General features: G+C 42.2%; 1 protein-coding gene across 3 annotated transcripts in view; it reads right to left on the bottom strand.

The window, feature by feature from the left end:
- IPO13 (importin 13) overlaps positions 1–21,927 on the bottom strand; it is a 308,248-nt gene that overhangs the window by 261,161 nt on the left and 25,160 nt on the right. For all 3 annotated transcript variants that reach the window (XM_068112643.2, XM_068112650.2, XM_068112659.2), the window contains exon 4: positions 8,918–9,208. In XM_068112643.2, the coding sequence (XP_067968744.1) occupies positions 8,918–9,208 (291 nt within the window). The remainder of the gene's footprint in view (positions 1–8,917; positions 9,209–21,927) is intronic.

The following is a 21,927-nucleotide window of genomic DNA, read 5'->3' as shown; positions in this document are numbered from 1 at the left end:
CCTCACTCTCTGCAGACCTTGACAAAATCACAGACTGGGCAAACAAGTGGAACATGTCTTTCAATCCTGACAAATCTCACACTCTTACGATGTCTCTCCGAAAAGACCGACTGGACAACCCTCCCATCCACTTTCTGAATAATCCTCTCCAAGAAGTTCTGTCACTCAAGCTTTTGGGTCTCACTATCTGCCATGATCTTTCCTGGAAAAACCACATTTCAAATCTGGCCTCCAAAGCCAGTCGCCGACTGGGCATCCTCCGTCGTACGAAGTCCTTCCTTGGCACACCTGAGCTCCTCACCACATACAAGGCTTTCATCCGCAGCTCAATGGAATACTGCTCTCCCCTCTGGGCTGGTGCTCCTGCCTCACACCTAGCTCGCCTTCGCGCTGTTGAAACCAAAGCATTCAGAATCATTGGAATCTCCCACGATGAAGCTAACTCCAAGGGCCTCTCACTCACTCACCGCAGGCAGGTTGGTGGTCTTTCCGTCTTCTACCGACTCCTCTCTGGCCTTGCCCCCCCAGCTCTCTCTGGGCTCTGTCCCACAAATATTCCTACAGGTCACACAAGATCTGCCTGCAACCCTCTTTTGGTTAAACTGCCAAAATCAAGACTCTCTGCTCACCTTCACTCCTTCATTCCTCTTTTCTCCCACCTCTGGAACAAACTCCCTCACTCTCTTCAATCCCACTCCACCCTCCAAGTCTTTAAAACAGCTGTTCACCACCATCTCTTATCTTCCCCCATCCAAAACCTTGACCTTTTCTACCCCCGCTAATTTCACCCCAATTCCACTTTTTGAAATACCAACTTCTGTCCTGGAAGTCCTTGGTGTCCTTGTGCTTTATACTTCTCCCTCCCCCCCCCCCCCCCTTCCCATGACTCCTCCACCCGGGCCCTCTCTCTTCCACACATCTCCCTGCTCTCGGATGTTGTGTTTGTGTGCTTCCCCTTTTCTCCCCATCTTGTCTTCCGCTCCCTCTTTTTGTGTATTTTGTTTGTCTGGTCGATTTGTTTGTGAAGTAAATGTTAGCTCTTTCACGAGCCTCGATTCAGTATACAAAAAAAAAAAAAAAAAAAAGGGGGGGGGAAGGTGTCTGCTGCATGTGTGAGAAGTGTTATAATTTATGGGAGCGAGACATGGGTAATGAACGTAGAGCAGCAACGAAGGTTGGAAAGGGTGGAAATGTGAATGGTTCGATGGATGTGTGGAGTATCGTTGAGAGAGAGGAAGACAAATGATGAATTGCGAAAAATGATGGGAATAGAGCCTGTGATTGATGTTGTGAAGAGGAACAGGTCGAGATGGTTTGGTCATGTGTTGAGGAAGGATGAAAGTGACTGGTTGAGAAGAGTGATGGAAATGAATGTAGAAGGAAGTAGAGGACAGGGAAGACCGAGAAAGACTTGGCTAAAGATGGTGGAAGAAGAAATGCGGGCAAGGGGGTTAACAAGGAGAGATGCAGAAAATAGGGCAAGATGGAGAAGATTGTCATGGGAACCGCAAGGCTAACCCCCGCTCTAGCAGGGAAAATGGCCTTAAAATGCATGTTGTTGTTGTTGTTGTTGTGCATGCAAGAAACCCCTCAAACATCGCACAGCTGAAACAATTCTGCATGGAGGAGTGGACAAAAATTTCTCCCAGTCGATGTCAGAGACTGGTAGAGTGGTAGACAGTTATAAGAAACGCCTACTTGAGGTTGTTTCTGCCAAAGGGGGCAATACCACCTGTTAGAGCCAAGGGTGTACTTACTTTTTCCACATGCGAAATTTGCATTTATGTTTATGTAAATTATACAATGGACTACAAAATGTAAATGTTTCATGATATTTGTTATATTATATCACCCTATCAATATTGTTGAAATGAAGATCAAATAGCTGTATGTTGAAATATGTTGAAAAAGTCAAAACTTTACATGGGGTGTACTTACTTTTTCACGTGACTGTACTTCTACCAAGTTTAGCTTATATTCCTCCAGCCGTTCTTAAGTTATCGCAGATGCATGGATAGACAGACGCAAAGACGGACGGATGCAAAGATGGACGGACAGATGGAAAACCCAAAAACATAATGCCTCCAACAACTTCGTCAGTGGTGGCATAAAAAAAGAGCAGACAATAATTAAATGACGTTAAAATAAATGAACAAAAGATGGCAATAAATAAAAAATTAAATAAAACTTACCATTTGTATGAAACTGCTGAATAAGAATACAGGACAGGCCAATAGAAAATTGGGGAGTGGTGGTGGAGAATTAGAGTGGAATTTAGAGAGCTATCTATGAATCATGTAGATAAAGAAGTCAAAAACTCCCTTCCCCTACAAAGTACTTTTTTATTTGTTTGCGGATTTGTTTGCTTGTTTTGGATACGGAATCAAGGCTCATGCAAGAGCTTGAACACAAAACAGATCAGGATGCAACAAAACAAAAGGAACGGCAAGAAGGAAAAGCCAAATACAGCGCCAATGGACAAAATAAACAGAGACGGCCAACATGGGATGCGGGAAAGGATGATGCGTAGGGAGAATGCAAAGGGTGGTTAAGATGGACATAGAAGCAAACTCTTAGGAAGGAATAACTGGAAATTTGGAAGGGGGAGGTTTAACCAAGGTAGAAAAGATCATGGTTTTGGATTGGGGATAATCGGAGATGATGGTAAACAGCTGCCTTGACGACCTGGAGGGAAGAATGAGATTGAAGACGATGTGGAAGTTGGTTCCACATGAGGGGGAAAAAGAGGAGCAAGTGAGTGGAGGTGAGCAGCGATTCTGGATTTTGAGAGTTTCACTAGAAGGGGGTTTCTGGTGGACTGTGTGCTGTGAGACCTAGGCGTTAGAGTGACCTTCCGATGGACGACACACACTTAATATGAAGATGCCCCCAAACATACCACTGGACCTTAAATATTTGTCATGAGAGCTACTTTGGCAAACATTCCAAATAAGTATGCTCCAAAATGCATCGCCCCCTGGTGACACACTAGGTGAGGTTTTTTTTTGTTTGTTTGTTTTTTTTGTTTTGTTTGTTTGTTTGTATACAGAGGTTCAGAGGAATCTCCATAAGAAATCAGAAAACTCAAAACATGAGCCCATTCTTTCAAAATAATAAGAATCTCAATGAGACCTGCACAGATTTAAGTGAAGCTGAAATATATTTCACCCAAAATAAATAATTGATATTTGCAACAAAGCAAGACAAGAGAAGAATTTGCCTTTCACAAATTCCTGGTTGCAAAACGAATCCAAGAGATGAGACAAAGCTTTGAACTCTGCGAGCCGGAGAAAGCCCAAAAACGTAAATGCATTTGCTCGCAGAGTCGGGTCTCACACAATCCAATTTGAAACTCGCCTGAAATGATACACGCGGCAAACTGGAGTGTCATCAAATGGAGCTGCACAACTCGTGCAGAATTTCAGCAAACGCAAGACAAAAGGGCAGCTATTCAACAAATTTGCAATCCTTCATGAGGATTACAATCAAAATATGATCTTTCGTATGAAACAAATAGCAGTTCACTTCAATTTCAAAAATAAAAACGACCATTTACATCAATTAATAATAATAATAATAATAATACATTTATTTTATATCGCGCTTTTCAAGAAGCCCAAAGGCGCTTTGACAGAGTACAAAAAAACAAGTGCAAAAAGACAAAAATCAATAGGTAAATAATCAAAGCAAAAGGAAGGAGAAGGAGAAGAGATAGTCAGGGGTTAAATGCTGTGGGTTAAATGTTGAATGCAGTGTTGAACAGGTGGGTCTTGAGTGATGTTTTGAATGTGGTGAGTGAGGAGAAGTCTCTGATGGTGTGAGGTAGTGAGTTCCAGAGGGTGGGAGCAGCGATGGAGAAGGCCCTGTCCCCCCAGGATCTGAATTTGGTCCGGATGGAGGGGGTCAGGAGGTTGGTACCAGCAGAGCGGAGGTTGCGGGTGGGAGTGTGTCTGGAGAGGAGGTCAGCCAGGTAGGATGGGGCCAGGTTATGGAGGGCTTTGTAGGTCAAGAGGAGGATTTTGTACTGGATTCTCTGGGGGATGGGGAGCCAGTGAAGCTTATAAAGGACGGGGGTGATGTGGTCACGGGTCCGGGAATGGGTGAGTAGACGGGCAGCGGAGTTCTGAATGTATCGGAGTTTATTGATGATTATTGAGGGCGAACCAATGAGGAGGCTGTTGCAGTAGTCAAGACGGGAGGTGATGAAGGCGTGGATGAGGGTTTCTGCAGCCGTGGAAGAGAGGGATGGACGGAGACGGGCGATGCTTTTCAAGTGAAAGAAGGCTGTCTTTGTGATCTGTTTAGTGTATTTGTCGAAGGAGAGGGTTTGGTCAAAGATGATGCCAAGATTCCGGATGTGAGGGGAGGTGGATACTGGGAAACCGTCGATGTTGAGGGCAAAGTTATGGGTGGATTTGGTGAGCGTTTTTGGGCCAATGATGATTATTTCAGATTTATCATAGTTAAGCTTGAGGAAGTTGATTTGAAGCCAGGATTTTATTTCAGTGATGCAATTTGTCAGGATAGAGTGGGTGGCGATGGAGATGGACTTTGTGGAGATGAAAAACTGGATGTCATCGGCGAAGCAGTGGAATTTGAGACCATGATGGCGGATTAAGTGACCAAGGGGGGACAGGTACAGGATGAAGAGGAGGGGGCCAAGAACTGAACCTTGGGGGACACCTTGGGGGAGGGGAGCAGTGGGGGATTTGCAGTTATTGATGGAGATGAACTGGCATCTGTCAGAGAGGTATGATTTGATCCAAGAGAGGGCAGTGCCGGTAATGTTAAAGGTGGTTTCAAGTCGGGTGAGGAGGATGGTGTGATTGATGGTGTCAAAGGCGGCGCTGAGGTCGAGGAGGATGAGAATGTTGAGGTTGCCAGCGTCAGAGGAGAGGAGAAGGTCGTTGGTGATTTTGAGGAGAACAGTTTCAGTACTGTGGTTGGAGCGGAATCCGGATTGGAATGTTTCATACAGGTTATTGGCAGAGAGGTGATGTTTGAGTTGAGTGGCTACAGCGCGTTCCAAAACTTCTGACAGAAAGGGTAGGTTGGAGATGGGTCTGAAGTTGTTTAGGGTGTCAGGGTTGAGTCCAGGTTTTTTCAGAATGGGGGTAACAGCAGCAATTTTGAGGGATGGTGGGACGATGCCTGTAGACAGGGAGGAGTTTATTGTTGCAGTGATAAGTGGAGAGAGAGCAGGAAGGGAGGCCTTGACAAAGCTGGAGGGGATGGGGTCAAGAGTGCAGGTGGCAGTTTTCATTCCTATGAGGAGTTCAGAGAGGTCAGTAGGGGAGACTGGGGAGAACTGAGACAGGGGTTGGCAGGATAAGGGGGGGCAGGTGGTTTGAGGGGGAGCAGGTGCGGTGGTGGTTAAGCTGCTGTAGATGTTGTCAATTTTGCTTTGGAAGAATGAAAGGAAGGAGATGCAGTTGTCTACTGTGAATGACTGGGTGGTGGTGTTCAGGGGGCTGAGGAGTTTGTTTATTGTAGAGAATAGTGCTTTTGGGTTTCCAGAGCCAGAGTGGATAATTTGAGAGTAGTAGGCGGAGCGGGCGCGGGAGAGGGCATCTTTGTAGTGTTGTAGGTGGTCCTTGTAGGCTTTGGAGTGAATTGTGACAATTATCGTTTTGACACAATTATCGTTAAATTTTCAGATGAACTTGTAACATTTATACAGTTTAACGTGTCTATATAAAGATGATAATAACAGAGAAGTCGATGGCGTTCATCGCAAATCCCCACATTTCCAACCTAAAGCAAAGTTAAAACAACAAAAAGAGCAATCAGAGATTGCAAACCCTCACCAGGATGTATTTTCAGTGGTTTTTAAGGCTTTTGTGTTGAAACAAATATGGCGGCCGAACCACGTGACCAATGACGTCATCATTATTTTTTTTTCTAAACTAATTTATTCCTAGATTATGCTCAATAAATTTCATCTTGATCGGATGAAGTTTTGTCCTTGTCGAATTATGACGTCATAATGGAGGCACCTATGACATCATTAACATATTTTATTCCCCATGGAGAGCTCTTTACAATGAGCCATGTCTCAATTTTTTCTATTCAGCACTTTCCGAGATATAGAGGTGCAAAGTTTTTCGATTTTTCCAAGATGGCGACCGAACCACGTGACCTATGACGTCATAATTATCATTAAAATTTTTTTACAGGTGGAGTTGCACCTATGGTGAAAATTTCCTGTCAATCGGACCAACGGTTGCAGAGAAAATCATATTTATTCTGTGCGGACAAACAGACAAACAAACAAACAAACAGACATACAAACAGACAAACAAATAGACAAACAAACAGACAAACAGACAAACAAACAAAGACAAACAAACAGACAAACAAACAAACAGACTCAAATGCAATACCCTCTCCTCTGGCAAGGGTAATAAAAAGATGGCAAAAAGCTCCACCAGAAATGACAAAATATCAAATTTGGAGTTTAAAATTTTTAAAGTTTTGATCCCTGTGAACCAAAATTATCAACCCCTGGGGGATGAATAAAAACCACCTTTAGGTGGATGAATCCAGGCTTCAAATCCAATAAATCGTTACACATTTCACGCATCCCCCAATGTTGATTGCATATTCAGTTTCATTTAAAAATATATTAATTTGTGCCCGTAATTGCATTTTTCGGCATTTGACCTTTTGACCCTGCCCCAGGAGCCTGAGCCAAAAAGGATACAGCTCTTGCACGTTCTTACCATGTGTTAAATACCAGGTTTGGTGAATTTCTGCCCAATGGTTTAGGAGGATATAGTGTGATGGACCGTCAGAAGGACAGAGACAAAGATAGATGGATCAGATTACAATATCCCCTCATTTTTTTTTTCGCAAAAAGTGCGGGGATAATAATAATAATAATAATAATAATAATAATAATAATAATAACTCGACAGCTTCTGGAACTGAAAAGCCCGTCCACGTCCGCTTTGTATTCAAACTTCTTCCGCATGCTAAACATGACTAAAACAACTAAAATAAATACAAAAATATGAATGATTTAGGCAATCTTGATCGTTTGACCTCAAAAGCAATATGCTTCAGTGACCCAATAAGCAAATTCTTAAAATTCCAGGTTAAACAAATGAAAATTGATGGTTTTATGCAGCTTTGCCTTTTATTCTAAAAATAAAAAATAAAATAAAAAACAGTCAGCTTCTAGCCTTTGATTGGTGAACTCATTCAGTGACCCAATGTGCATATTCTTAAATTTTCAAGTCGATTGCATGAAAATTGATGATTTTAGGTGATGCTGACCCTTGACCTTTTGACAAAATTATTCATCTGTCTTCTCCATATTCTCATGACAAAGCTCTGTTGATAATTTGATGACAATTGCTCAAATGGTAAAAAAAAGTTATGGCACGGACACGGACATGTCACAAGACAGGCAGACACAAGATGGCGTCATCGATGGAGGCGGTATGATTTTCCAGTCGTGCCCCCCTCCTCGCCTGGGACGGAGAGGACCAGTAGATGCGTCAAATACATCCGTTTTGAAGGTAGTGGGGACTGACCCGAAAACGGCAGCTGTGATGAGACGAGATGCGTGTGGGATGACAGGTGTCACACGGCCTGGCCTTGAAGCGTGTTGGGACTTGTGGACCCTGTGCTGCCAGATGGGAGGCCTAAGATTTGGCGGACCAGGGTTGGAGGACTCCAACTTTGGTGGACCTCGTCTGGCAGGGCTCCATCCATTTAAGATGTGGGAGAGACCCAGATGAGATTGAGGAATGAGCCGTTTGAGATTAATTTGGGATGCGACCTGGCCTTGAAGCTTGGTGGGACTTGTCGGCTCCGTGCTGTCAGATGTGAGGGCCCGAGATTTGGCCGACCCGAGTTTTAGAGGGGTCCTGGACTTTTGCAGACGCAGGTGGGAGGGCTTGAGCTTTGCTGGAGGACTTCAGCTTTGCTGGCTTTTTCCGACCCCAAGATGCACACGAGGTGTCTGGTACCACGCTGTTCGATGAGGTGGCTTCTAGGTGTACGGCAGCTTTGGGAACTGAGCTTTGTGAGATCCAGTACTGTGCCGAACATGGCAGCTTCGAAGGATGAGACTGAGGTGGATGGGATCAGAATGGATGGGATAGAGAGCGAAGAGACCGTACCCCGGAGTACCCAGTAGACCACTTCGGGGATGGTGATGGGGGAGGCAGGACATGGATGAGGAGACATGAGTCGTGGTTTCTTGCTGGGTTGGGGATGGATGCTTTAGGACTAGGGAGGGCTCAGTTTGGTCTTGGGGACTTGCAGATGGAGATGAGGATCAGTGGCAGACGCATGCGCACACACGTACACGGGTCGTGATTTGCACACCCACATGCACCGTGATTTGCACGCCCACATGCACAATTATGGTTGTACACGTTTTGCGTGACATTTTATGCTATTTATTATGTGCACACATATTATATGTGACCTATTGTGCTGTGTATTGTATGCACACATATTATTATTATACACACATGTACATTAAACATATTATACACATATTGTATTGTATATAAATGTGCATATTATACAATGTATACACATTACACACATATGCATGACATTGTATAGTCTATTGTGTGTGACATATTACAAATAAAACACACACACACACACACACACACACACACACACACACACACACACACACACACACACACACACACACACACACACACACACACACACACACACACACACACACACACACACACACACACACACACACACACACACACACACTTTCCTGCTGCGCGGATGGGCTAATAATAAACACATGCAGTGTGACTCATCCTGAACAAGGAGTTAACATCAGTATTTTTTGGTTTGATTTATGTATTTATTTATGTTTGCAAAAGGAAATGATTATGTTGCATCAATCACACTCAAGTTTGGAAAAACATACCGGTGAGCATCAGGTTGAGATATAGCATGCACCAGGGCATCTGACGCCATCTCAAACAGTTCCGGCTGACGCAGGGCATGGAATGAAGCCATGACGAGGGCTTCGCACTCGGACAAAGGGATGTCCAGCAGGAGCCAGCTGGAAAAACAGCGCAGCACCTTTGGGCCCAAAGCACCACCTGTACCGACTGCTTCATCCTGAGAGTTTTCGGCCTGATCAAGCAGCCGCAGTAGCAATGGGAACACAGATGTCGGGCCTGTCTGTGATATAGCTGCTCGGACCAAGGACTTCCTGTGGGAAAGGAAGGCACAATCAAAATCTCTCGCAATTATGATCATTCTTTCCACCAAGGGCCTTTGAAAACATGGCAGGTGGCTCACAGGATGATAGATTTTCCAAGCAACAAAATGCCAAGCATCAAATGTCATGACGAATCACAAAGTCAAATCTGGTTGCACATCCAAGGTTAGTCATTTCTTACAACATGACAGCAACACAGCTCTCTCCCTCTCTCTGTGTCACCCTCTCCCTCCCCCTCTCCCTCTCCCTCTCCCTCTCCCTCTCCCTCTCCCTCTCTCTCTCCCTCTCTCTGTTCGTCCTGGTGGAGGATTTAACCTTGTGTCCACCCCATGGTTCACCGTTACAATACTTTTCCCAAATTTGGTCAAAATCCCTTTAGCGGTTCACAAGTTATCGCAGCAATGAAAGTCTCCTCGGCCCGCAGAGACAAGTGCACAGCTGGGCAGACAACACAAAAACAATGCCTTCGGCTGCGGAGGCATAGAAAAACAAACAAGCGATAAAGCTAAGTTAGAGGTAGGAAAGACGTATTTTGTTTCACCTTTGAGCTATGATCACATTCAAAATTTAGCATATTAAACATATGTGGGAATTTTACACAATGTTCAATTACTGTGGACTAAGTTCAGGATTTTCACTGTGGATTTGAATGTGCCATTGCATGCATTGAAGAAAAATGTTTAAATGGCAAAGGAAGCTGGCTATCAAGAAAAGCCCCATTCCTTTTTATCAAGAAAAGACAAAGAAGCCAAAATTCACACAAATGACATCAAAACAGGATAGCATTTGGAATGAGCAATGCAAGTATTGTAGTTGAAGAGTATAATTAAATGGAAGGATAGAAGCTGCATAATGACACCTAATCAGAATAAGTAGAGATACATTCAAAGTACACCACCCCAATGCCAAATAAATAAATAACATACACTTCAGCGCGTGATATCGCCATAAATAAATAATAATCATAAAACAACTAATTTATTAAATCAATTGGCTAGTAGTATACCTAAACCACCACTGTTTCTTCTGAATATAGAGCTTTTTGAAAATTAACAAAGTAATTAATCGAATAATTAATTAATTAATCAGTAAATCAAAAAATTGAAAAATACACTTTACAGCCAAATCACTTGGTCACTGTCGTATCCAAATATCACCTTCCTAGCTCAAAAGCTATCTGAGATATTGTGCAGATGAGAAATAAAATAAGTACTTAATAAATCGATAATAATTAAGGAAAGAATCAATTAATTGGTTAAAAAAAAAAAAAATTAAAATACCATTTTTGCCAAAGCACCTGCTCAACTTGTGTGCCAAAATTTCAGCTTCCCAGCTCAAATGATGGCTGAGATATACAGAGAAACAAAGAAACAAACAAGTACAGATACATTCAAATTACACTGCCCCATGCCAAGTAAATAAATATCGTTCAGCGCGGCATTGCCGGGGCACCTTAGGCGCCTGGCAATACCACCGAGCAGCTCATAGAGACTGTATTGGGTGGGAGAGGTGTACAATAACTGATTGGTTAATTACATAATTAAAATCAATCAATGATGATCATAAAATATTTTCTTAATCAATTGGCTAATAGCATACCTAAACCACTAGTGCTTCATCCAAAGATGTATCATTTTAAAAATTAATGAAATAAGTCATTAATAAAAAAATTAAATAATTAATTGATTAATCAATAAATAATTAATCAATCGATTAATCAATAAATCAAAAATATCCTTTATAGCCACATCACTTGGTCACCATCGTGTCCAAATATCAGCTTCCTAGCTCAAAAGGTGCCTGAGATATTGTCCAGATGAGAAAGAAAATAAATAAATGATTAATAATGAAAATAAATAAATAATAATCATAAAGTAATTCAATAATTAATCAACTGGCTAATAGAATACCTAAGCCACCACAGTTTCATCTGAATCTGTAACTTAAAAAAAACGAAGTCATTCATCAAATAATTAAATAATTAATTGATTAATTGATTAATCAATAAATCAAAAATATCCTTTACAGTCAAATCACTTGGTCATTGTCATGTCCAAATATCAGCTTCCTAACTCAAAAGGTGCTTGAGATAATGGCCAGAAGAGAAAGGAAATAAATAAGTTCTTAATTAATCGATAATAATTAAGTAATTGATCAATTAATTAATCAAAAAACAAAAAAATACCGTTTTGCCAAAGCACTTGCTCACCATTGTGCCAAAACTTCAGCTTCCTAGCTCAAAGGATGGCTGAGATGTCACCAGACAAACAAACAAACAAGAAAACAGACAAGAAAACAAACAAGAAAACAACCGGAGTGAAAACTGAGTACTCCCTTTCAGCGCGCGTCATTGCCGAGCCCCCTTTGGTGTCTGGCAATGACGTTATGCAGCGCCTGGAGATGGCATAGGAAAGGAGCGGAGTACAACAAGAAAACAAGAAAGAGCAATCATAGATTGCAAACCTTCGCCAGGACGTGTTTTTCGTGGTTTTTAAGGCTTTTGTGTTAAAACAAATATTGCGGCCGAACCACGAGCGATGACGTCATCATCCCCCCCCCCCCCCCCCCCCCCGCACCAATTTATCCCAAGATGATGCTCAATAAATTTAATCTCGATCGGATGAAGTTTTGTATTTGTCAAATTATGACGTCATATTGCAGGCACCTTTGACATCATCATTAACATATGTTATTCCCCATGAAGAGTTCTTTACAATGAGCCATGTCTCAAATTTTTTCTATGCAGCACTTTCAGAGATAGAGGTGCAAAGTTTTTCGATTTTTCGAAGATGGCGCCCATACCACGTGACCTATGACGTCATAATTATCATTAAAAAATTTTTTCCGGTGGAGGTGCATCTATGGTGGAAATTTCCTGTCAATCGGACAAATGGTTGCAGAGAAAATCATATTTATTCTGTGCGGACAAACAAACAAACTGACTCAAATGCAATACCCTCTCCTCTGGTGAAGGTAACAAACACAGATACATTCCAAAGTACACCAACACCATGCCAAATAAATAAATAACATATCCTTCAGTATAGCATGCAGCATTGCCAGGGCGCCTTAGGCGCCCAGCGATGCCACCGTGCAGCACATTGAGACGTTATTGTGAGGGAGAAGTGTGCAATAATTGATTGATTAATTGTGCAATTAAAATAAATAATAATCGTGAAATAATTAATTTCTCAAACAATTATTGGCTCATAGCATACCTAAAACACCAGTCTTTCACCCAAAGCTGTAACTTTTAGAAAATTAATTAAATAATTAGTTAATTGGAATTTTTTAAAATTGTTTTCTTAATTAATCAATAAATAATTAATCAATTAATTAATTAATAAATCAAAAATATCCTTTATAGCCAAAGTTACAGCTTCAGATGAAACACTAGTGGTTTAGGCATGCTATTAGCCAATTGAATAATAAATTAATTATTTAACGATAATTATTTATTATAATTACGCAATTAATCAATCAATTATTGTACACCTCATCCTCCCAATACCGTCTCCATGTGCTGCACGACGGCATCGCTGGGCGCCGGAGGATATCTTCTTTATATATTTGGCATGGGGAAGGTGTACTTTCAATGTATCTGAACTTGTTTTGTCCTTCGTGCTAAGAAGAGGTATTGCATTATGTTGGAAAGGGATTATTGTCCAAATAGTTTGATTAGGTCATGTGAGAATGTTTTTTTAGACATCATTGTAATCTCTTGTTTAAGTTTGGTTGGTTTTCATGTCAAGAGGTTCCTGTTGCATTGGACGTTGTGTGAAAGAATTTTAAATCAATAAAATTTAAATATTTTTAACTTATTGAATTAATCAATTCATCAACTGGAAATGCATCATTAGTGTTTACAGGAACAGGAACTATATTATACATAAAGGGCCCGTGTATTGATTTGTGCGCTGGTGGATTCCTGCGTACTTTCTGTGATGACAAGGTAAGGATTAGTAAGATATGTATGGACAATGAATGATGATGTCCACTCCCGCATCATCAGATGCATATCGCTGTCGAAGTAGTTTCTCGACTATTGGGCACAACCCTGGTTGAGGAGTGACTCCTACGCAGGACACTCAAATGGTTAATTCACCCCAGTAACCCGGTACTCATTTTGCCGACCTCAGAAGGATGTCAGACTGAATCAACCCACCTGGTGTTAATTCAACGACCGACCGAGATTTAAACTCGGTACCCGAGATCCCAAGCCAGCACCCGAACTGGCTAACACCAGGCATATGGATAATGAATAGATGGGGGAGAAGGGGTGTTGTGTTGTGTAGTGTTGTGTTGTCTTGTGTTTTGTTGTTGGTTGTTATCTCCATTTGTGGGTCTCAGGAGGTGGAATGGAGTCCTCCCAAGACCCAAAGTATCCACGTCCGCTTTGGTTAGGGATCACGGTTCATAGACCAAGTTGTTCAACGTTTTCAGAGTTTTGTTCCAAGGATTGTCACCATGTTTCAGGATTGTCACCGAACCCCGGATTGCCTCCAGTTGCAGTTCATTTGTGGTGATATTACCGGGGATGGTTTTTTTAATCTCAGTGAGATTCTTCTTCATCATTCCTGATGCTCCAATTATCACCGATACAATTTTGATGCTCTTGAGCTTCCAAGATCTCTTGACCTCATTTTTGAGGTTGTGGCATTTGGTCATTTTCCTCATTTCTGTGTTGTTTCGGCCGAAATCGCTGGGTACTGATATCTCAATCATCAATGCTGTCTTTTCCTTTTTGTTCCAAAGTACAATATCCGGACACAATGCTTTGTTTTCTATGTTCATGCTCGATGGAATCATCAGGTCGTACGTGAGCATAACGTCCTCATTTTCAATGATTGCCCATGGTTCGTGTTTCTATGAGTTTTATGGTACTGGGATGTTAATTTTTTTGCAGATATGCCAATTAATCACTTTGCATACTTTGTTGTGCCGTTGTGTGTAAAGTTGTTCTGATAATAGTTTTTTGCATCCCAAGAGCAGGTGACTAGTACTTCCTGTTTCTGTCTTGCAGAATCTACACTTGTCTGTCTGGCTCAGTCCCGCCATCTTTTTAAATCTATTGGTGTAGTGTCTTTGATCTTGGGCATTTGTTGTGATTTGTTCACCGTCCCAGTTGAGCTGACCTCTTCTTGGCCATTCCAAAGAGCATTCTTTGTCTATCCCCAATTTGTACAATTATTTTTTGTATTTTCCTGCTCTTTTGTTATTCTCCCAGTTGTTGGTGTATATTTCTTGACATTTCTTTTTAGATATTTATTTTGTCTTTTTTGCAATTGTTGGGACTGTATTTGTTGCCGTTTCATTTTCCTGTGCAGCATCTTCCATTCACACCTGTTTTGGAAATTATTTGCAAGGTGAATTAGGATACTTTTTCAGGTTTGTTGTGATCATGTGTGTTTACAAATTGCATCCGATAATAATCTGTTGAGCATTTCACATACTTAGCTAGTCCAACACTCGTCGCTCTGTGTACCTGGTTGAGTTCCATCAGGCCGCTCCCTCCCTCTTGTCTCGGCAGGTACATTCTCGGGATGCACTGGTTTTTTGTAAAACAATTTTGTGGATGGCAAGGAGTTTTCTTGCTTTGACATCTAACTTGTTGATTTCTGATTGGTGCCAGTTTATTATTCCGCAGCGATATTGGAACACTTGTACTGCGAGATGGTTTATGGCATTGATTTTGTTTCTTGTGGAGGGTATGTTTTCAGGATCAGTTTCGTTCTACGCAAGTATTCTTTGGCGATTGTTTTGCGCATTTTTTTGTGACATATTTGGTGGCTCGCTTCTACTCTGAGGTATTTGTATGATGCTTCGTTTTCTCGTCGCTCGTGCACGTATTGTTGTTTCAAGGTCAATTATTATGTTGTCTGTGTTGGTCTACGTTGTACAAAGGTGCACTTGGTGCACTTGTCTAGTCCAAATTCCATTTGAATGTCCTTGGAAAGCTGTTTTACTAGTTTTAGTTGCCCTGTCAATTTTTGGTCATGTGGCAAGAAGAGCTTTAACTCATCCATGTATAGTAGGTGTGTCACCTTTCCTATTTATTTGTCTATTGGTTGTTGTTAGTTGTCAGGGTGTATCCGTGTCCTAGTTAATTGATGAGGTTACTTAGTGGGTCCAGAGCCAGACAAAACAGAAGGGGGGAAAGATTGTCTCACTGGAAGATCCCACACCGTATCTTCACATCTGGTATTTCGATATTTCTGTCTGAGTGCTGTAATATCAATGTGGTATTCCAGAGCTCCATTGCTTTCTCAATAAGTTTGATTATTTGGGGATTGATTTTGTATATTTGCATGCATTTATCAACCACAAATGTGGGACACTGTCGGAAGCTTTCTTTTAGTCTATCCAGGTGGTGGACAATTTAGTTCTTCGTATTTTGCAATTTTCAAGTATGCCCTTCTTCAGTAGTAGGTAGTTCCATAACAACCTCTCTTACATCCCTTTTGTTCTGCCTCTAAACCTCCTTGCTGTGTTATATGATGGTACATATGTGTGTGCGTGTGCATGTGCTTGAGGGTGTGCATGGGTGTGTACACGCGCACATTGTCTTCTTGTCCTTTCATCTTTCTTTTTCTTTGTATGCAGAGGAGTGAATATGAATCGTGCAGGTAGTTTAGTGGGGTTCAACTGTCTGTGCTTGGATGTGTTTGAGAGTAGAGGAGTAGCATCCGAAACCTCCTGATGACTCCATCTTTGTGTATTTGGGTTCCTCCTGATACACCAATGCTGTATTTGGCCAGTTATTTGTCTCAAGTGGTGCAAGACTTATTGGTCCAAACTTCACCTTACAGCAAGATGATGATCCAAAATACCGAGCTGGAATAATCAAAACGTCTTTGCAAAGGAAGGAGGAAGCTGGAGTCCTTCAGTGCACGGAATGCCTCCCTCGAAGCCGAGATCTCAATATCATTGAAGCTGTATGGAACGACTGTATTTGGAAAAAGAAAAAGTTTTAAAAAATCCCAGCCATTTAAATGATCTTTAGATTGTCTTGGAAGAAACACCATTCCACAAAAGTTTTAACAAAATCATTGGAAAGTGTCCCAAGAAGAATTTCAATGGCTTGAAGGAAAAGGGTGGACTTACTCACTATTTGTTTCTCTCAAGGTATACTGCATATAAATCTGGTTATTTCAAAAACATTTTCTTTTTTATAATGGTGTATTGAACATAAATTTTTATTTTCCTTATACAAAGTATAAAGATTCAAAATGTCTAAGACTTTTGCACAGCAGTGTATGTCAATGGCAGTTTTATTTAACTGTACTCCATGAATATGCACAATTTGTAGATTGTCCCCAATGCAAATTCAGAATGCTTAAAATTCTATCTAAATCATCTAATCTCATCTCACATCATTGGACTTCCGCTTCCGGTTCTGCCGGCAAGGTAGTGTTCTTCCAAGCTCTCCACGTCAAAGTTAAGTTTTTTTCCCGTTTGTGTTTTTGTCAAAACTGTACTGTTTATTTTACTGTGTATGTGTCTACTCTACTTTGTGTTTCTAGTAAGATTTCTGTTGTAAATCGTGCATACCTGTGTGTAATAGTCGTTTGTTTGTGCCGCATTTGGGGCCTGGTCCCTTGAGGCTTCCCTGTCTCCTCGGCGGTTGTTTGTCTATTTACTTTCGTTCTCTCACTGTATTGCTTTTTTCTTTGTCTGTCTTTTCACACCATACTTTCCCCGAACATCTTACTCTTTGTTGAAAGTCTTAATTCAAAAAAATAAAACTCAAAAAAATATCTCGATAATAATTTCCTTCTCTCCTCGTGCCTCCCCTCCCCCAACCACGACCACATGTTTCGCCCCACCCGTTTTTCTCTCCTTCCTTCATATCTCAACACTTTCCAGCCAATATCTTCCAATTCTAGTTTTCATCATACTCCTTCGACCTTTTGCCTTCTTCCTCAGATCCACTTTAACAGAAACTTTCCTCCTTCAAGCAATCAATCCTTCAAGCAATCCCACCACCAGGACGAGGCTCAGGTCTATCATACCAGAGGAGGGAGTAACTGGGGAGAGATATTGAAGAATCAGAGACATCTGTCTCTGTCCCCAATGCAAATTCATCTGTCTGCGATTCCTCAATATCTCTCCCCAGTTACTCCCTCCTCTGGTATGATAGACCTGAGCCTTTTCCTGGAGGTGGCGTTGCTATCTTGATCAAAAACTCTCTTCCTCACTCTCCCTGCACTGCCCTCTCTCCACCTCACCTCCAGGAGTACCTCTGGCTAAGGCCTCCCCTTCACTCCCACCTTTTGTTCATATGTGTGTTATACCGTCCACCCAACAGTGATGACTCCATTTTTATCTCACTGTCTGACAACATGGACCAACTTCTATCCACTCATCCCAACTCTCTCTTCCTCATGTGTGGCGACTTCAACTGTCATCATGCCAGCGGGCTGGGTGTGGGTACCTCTCCCACCAGCCATGGCACCTCAGCAAAGGACTTCTGCGACTCATTGGGACCGACACAATCTGTCAATTTCCTGACCTGGATCTGACTCAATGGAGTATCATCTCTTCTAGACTTGTGTATGACTAACGTCCCAGCAAATGTCTGCTGTTCTTCTTCTGCTCCAATCGGTTCATCTGATAATTTCCTTGTTGAAGTGGACATGTCTCTGGCCATTCTCAGAGAGCCTCCTCAGCGTCGATGAGTCTGGCATTTCACTCATGCCGACTGGCACGGTCTGCAAGCAGCCATCAAACATCTGGACTGGACTCCCATCTCTACTGCCTCTGACATCAATTCATCCTGGGAATTCTTCCAAAGAAAATTGCTCTCACTCATGCACAGATTTATCCCATCCCGTCTTCAGTTGTCATATCCTTCCTCCCGTCCATGGTACACTGAATCTTGTGGTGAGGCAGTTGCCCTGAAACAACTTGCTTTCGCCTCATGGAACGCAAATCCAACTGAAGGTAATCTCAGTTCCTTTCACAAAGCTCAGAACAACTGTGTCTACCCTCAGGAGAGCCAGGAGAGCCAGGAAACAATATCTCTCCACTCTCCAGACTGAACTCTCAAACCTGTCACCCTCCTCCAAATCCTGGTAGCGTCTGGTCAAATCTGTTTGTGGCGTTTGTTCCCCTTCCATCCCCTACCTTACCTCAAATGGCTACACAGCTGACACTGCACGTAAAAATCAGAATGCCTCAATTCTGTGTTTGCCTCAAAATCTTGTGTCCCAAACCCATCTCTCTCTATACCCACCTTTCCCAGTCGAAACCAGCTGCTCCAGGACTCTGTGCCCTTCTCTCCTGACAAGGTGGAGAAGTTTTTGTCAAACTCGACTCTGAATCTGCAACTGGACCAGACGGCATAAGCCCACGTGCCCCAAAAACCTGCTCTGCTGCTCTATCTCATCCTCTCTCAGTTCTCTTCACCCTCTCTTTTGCTCAAGATCATCTGCCATCTGCTTGGAAATCAGCCAAAATGACCGCTTTACACAAAAAAGGTGCAAAACAGATCATTGCAACTACAGACCAATCAGCCTTCTCCCAATTATCAGCAAGGTCATGGAATCCATCATCGCTTCAGATATTAAATCCTTCCTCTTCTCCAATGGCTTGATCTCGGATCATCAGTTTGGATTCAGACCAGGTCACTCTACTCTGGACATGCTGCTTCTGCAGTCTCAACAATGGATGGAGGTCCTCAATACCAAACAGGAAATCAGAGCCGTCTCCCTTGACACATCTTGTGCCTTCGATACGGTCTGGCACCCCCAACCTACTCACCAAACTCTCCTCCTATGGTATCCATGGAAACATCCACACATGGCTTGCTGACTTCCTCTCTCATCACAGTCAACGTGTGGCCCTGAATGGAATTTTCTCATCTCCCCTTCCTGTTCAGGCTGGAGTTCCCCATGGCAGTGTTCTGGGCCCTGTGCTTTTTCTGGTCTTCATCAATGATCTCTCCGACTCTCTGGAAAATCCTCTCTATCTCTTTCAGAATCATTGGAATCTCCCATGATGAAGCTACCTCCAAGGGCTTTTCACTTACTCACCACAGGCAGGTTGGTGGTCTCTCTGTCTTCTACCGACTCCTCTCCGGCCTTGCTCCTCCAGCTCTCTCTGGGCTCTGTCCCCCAAATATTCCTACTGGTCGCACAGGATCTGCCTGCAACCCTCTTATGGTTAAACTGCCAAAATCAAGACTCTCTGCTCACCTTCACTCCTTCATTCCTCTTTTCTCCTGCCTCTGGAACAAACTCCCTCACTCTCTTCAATCCGACTCCTCCCTCCAGGTCCTTAAAACAGCTGTTCACCACCATCTCTTATCTTCCCCCATCCAAAACCTTGATCTTTTCTACCCCCGCTAATTTCACCCCAAATCCACTTTTTTGAAATACCAACTTCTTTCCTGGAAGCCCTTGGTGTCCTTGTGTCTTATACTTCTCCCATCCCCCCCCCCCCCCCTTCCCACGCCACCTCCCCCCAAGCCCTCCCCCTCCCACACATTCCCGATGTCCCTGCTCTCAAATGTTGTGTTTATGTGCTTCCCCTTCTCTCCCCATCGTGTCTACCGCTCCCCTTTTTATATACTTTGTTTGTTTGTCTGTTTGATTTGTTTGTGTGATAAATGTTAGCTCTTTCACGAGCCTCGATTATGTATACAAAAAAAAAAATGTACCTCAGATCTTGAAAACTGAACAATGCAGTGTCTGGAAAGGACTTATTTAATCGCCTCTCTTCATGGTAATTCGTAAATGGGAATTCATAACGTTGACTCTCGACTCAGCAGCTGAAAGTCATTATTGCTGCAGAAGCTCTGCGAAGCCAAGCAAGAGCACGGCCAGGGCATTTTCAAATGGCGTGCAGAATATTTATGGCGGAGAGGCCACAATGTCAGTACCTGACTTGTTTTTCAAGACACCCTGAGAAAACACCAAGCTGACTTAAGAAGCACATCTACCAAGCAAAAATACCAAGAGAGAGAATTGCTTTGCAATACACGTCCCGACCGGTTCGAATGAATGTTCTTGTTCCAAACAAAAAGGGCATAACCCCATGAAAAATTGATGAAGTGTCCCAAAACTCAAACTTGTTCTGTAACTTAACATAATAAAGTCATGCACCACGTTTCAGTTGAATATGTTAAAGTATATGGGAAAAGTGCAATAAACCACCACAGCTGGGACAGACAGACGGAAAGCAAACCCATAGTCCCCTCAGGGTAGGTCAAAAAGCCAAAAGCATGATTTGCATGCTACTGTGGAAAATGTTTTATGGATGGGAAGCTATGTTAAAAATTCATACTGATATCACTGGTTCTTGCTGGCGCATGACCATTCCTTCATGGGGTGGAAGGGGAGAGGGAGAAATTGATCCCTCTTAAGTGCCATCGATAGGTGATGGTTAATGTTTTGACATTCCAAATTCCCAAATAAAATTGCAACAAACCTTTGCATACATGTATCTACCATCAAGGGTATTTGTCCCTGCATAAGCTCAGAAAGCAGTGTCTGTACAGCGTTCTCTTTCCAAGTTGATTTTTTTTTAAATCCATATTTAGTGATCTAATGTGACATTAACAATGTTCTACCATAACCAAATGGCCTGTGCAAAGCAAAATCAAATGATCAACGGAAGAACATTTCTTCAACCAAGTTCAACCATGAAGGATAATTGCAGGCACACACTGCAAAATATTCTCGGTCATTTATCCTCGAATTATATCAGGTATAGAAAACTCATTTCATACAAGGTTCAACAAAAGCATAATTGGAATCAGCTTTCAGGAAGGGGGATTTTAAGGAACTATAGAAAGGCCATTCAGACGTGCGAGCACCTCGGTTGCATCAACCTGACAACAGCCTTTTGCAAGGTTGCAATACTGATACACAGAAGGGGTTTGAAAGTGCCAGGAAGGCAATTTGTGTTATACAGTGATCACCCTTATATAGTGTAATTCAATTGAAACTCCATCTGTTTGTCCCACCTGTAGTTTTTCAGACTTTTTTTCCCATACCCTTTAACATATTGAACTGAAACCTGGTACATGGATGGCTTCATTATGATGAAAGTTATAGAGAAAGTTCGAGTTTCAGGACGTTTCATCAATTTTTGTTTTTTTCCACAGAGTTATGCTTTTTTGGACTTGGAAAATATCACATCGGTAGGAAACACGTATTGCAAAGCAATTCTCGCTCTTGTTCGTGCATGTCCTTTGTGTCTATGACGTCACTGTAAACACTAAGTTTCCTGTTTGGAATCGTTTTCAAATTTGTTTGACTGTCAGACAGGCAGACAGTCAGTGTAATGATAAGCAGGGGCAATACCACCAGGTGGCTCACATGGAAGAATAAAGCAGTGTACTACACTTTTTTATACTAAAGTACACTTTAGTACACAATAAATACTAAAGGTATTTTAAACGGTATCACGGTATTTTTAACCAATGTCAATGGTGAAGGTTGTGGTCAAGTAAACCAATGATGAACGCTGTGGTCAAGTTTCATCGGAATTGTATGTGTAGTTTCTGAAAAGCAAGCAAATACCTATTTTGGGGGGAACAACCCTTCGTGCCCGACTTTTTTAATGCAGTGAACAAACTTTGGTAAATCACAGGTGATGAAGGTTGTCGTCAAATTTCATCGGTATCGTGTGTGTAGTTTCAGGGAGGAAAGCAAGTACCTATTTTGAAAGGGGTCAGACCTGGATCTACTTCAACCCCCCAGTAG

This window comes from Myxine glutinosa, chromosome 1 (genome assembly GCF_964187855.1).
Source record: "Myxine glutinosa chromosome 1, kmMyxGlut1.1, whole genome shotgun sequence".
In the NCBI taxonomy this organism is placed as follows: Eukaryota; Metazoa; Chordata; class Myxini; order Myxiniformes; family Myxinidae; genus Myxine; species Myxine glutinosa.
This window is presented reverse-complemented; position numbering and strand designations above follow the sequence as displayed.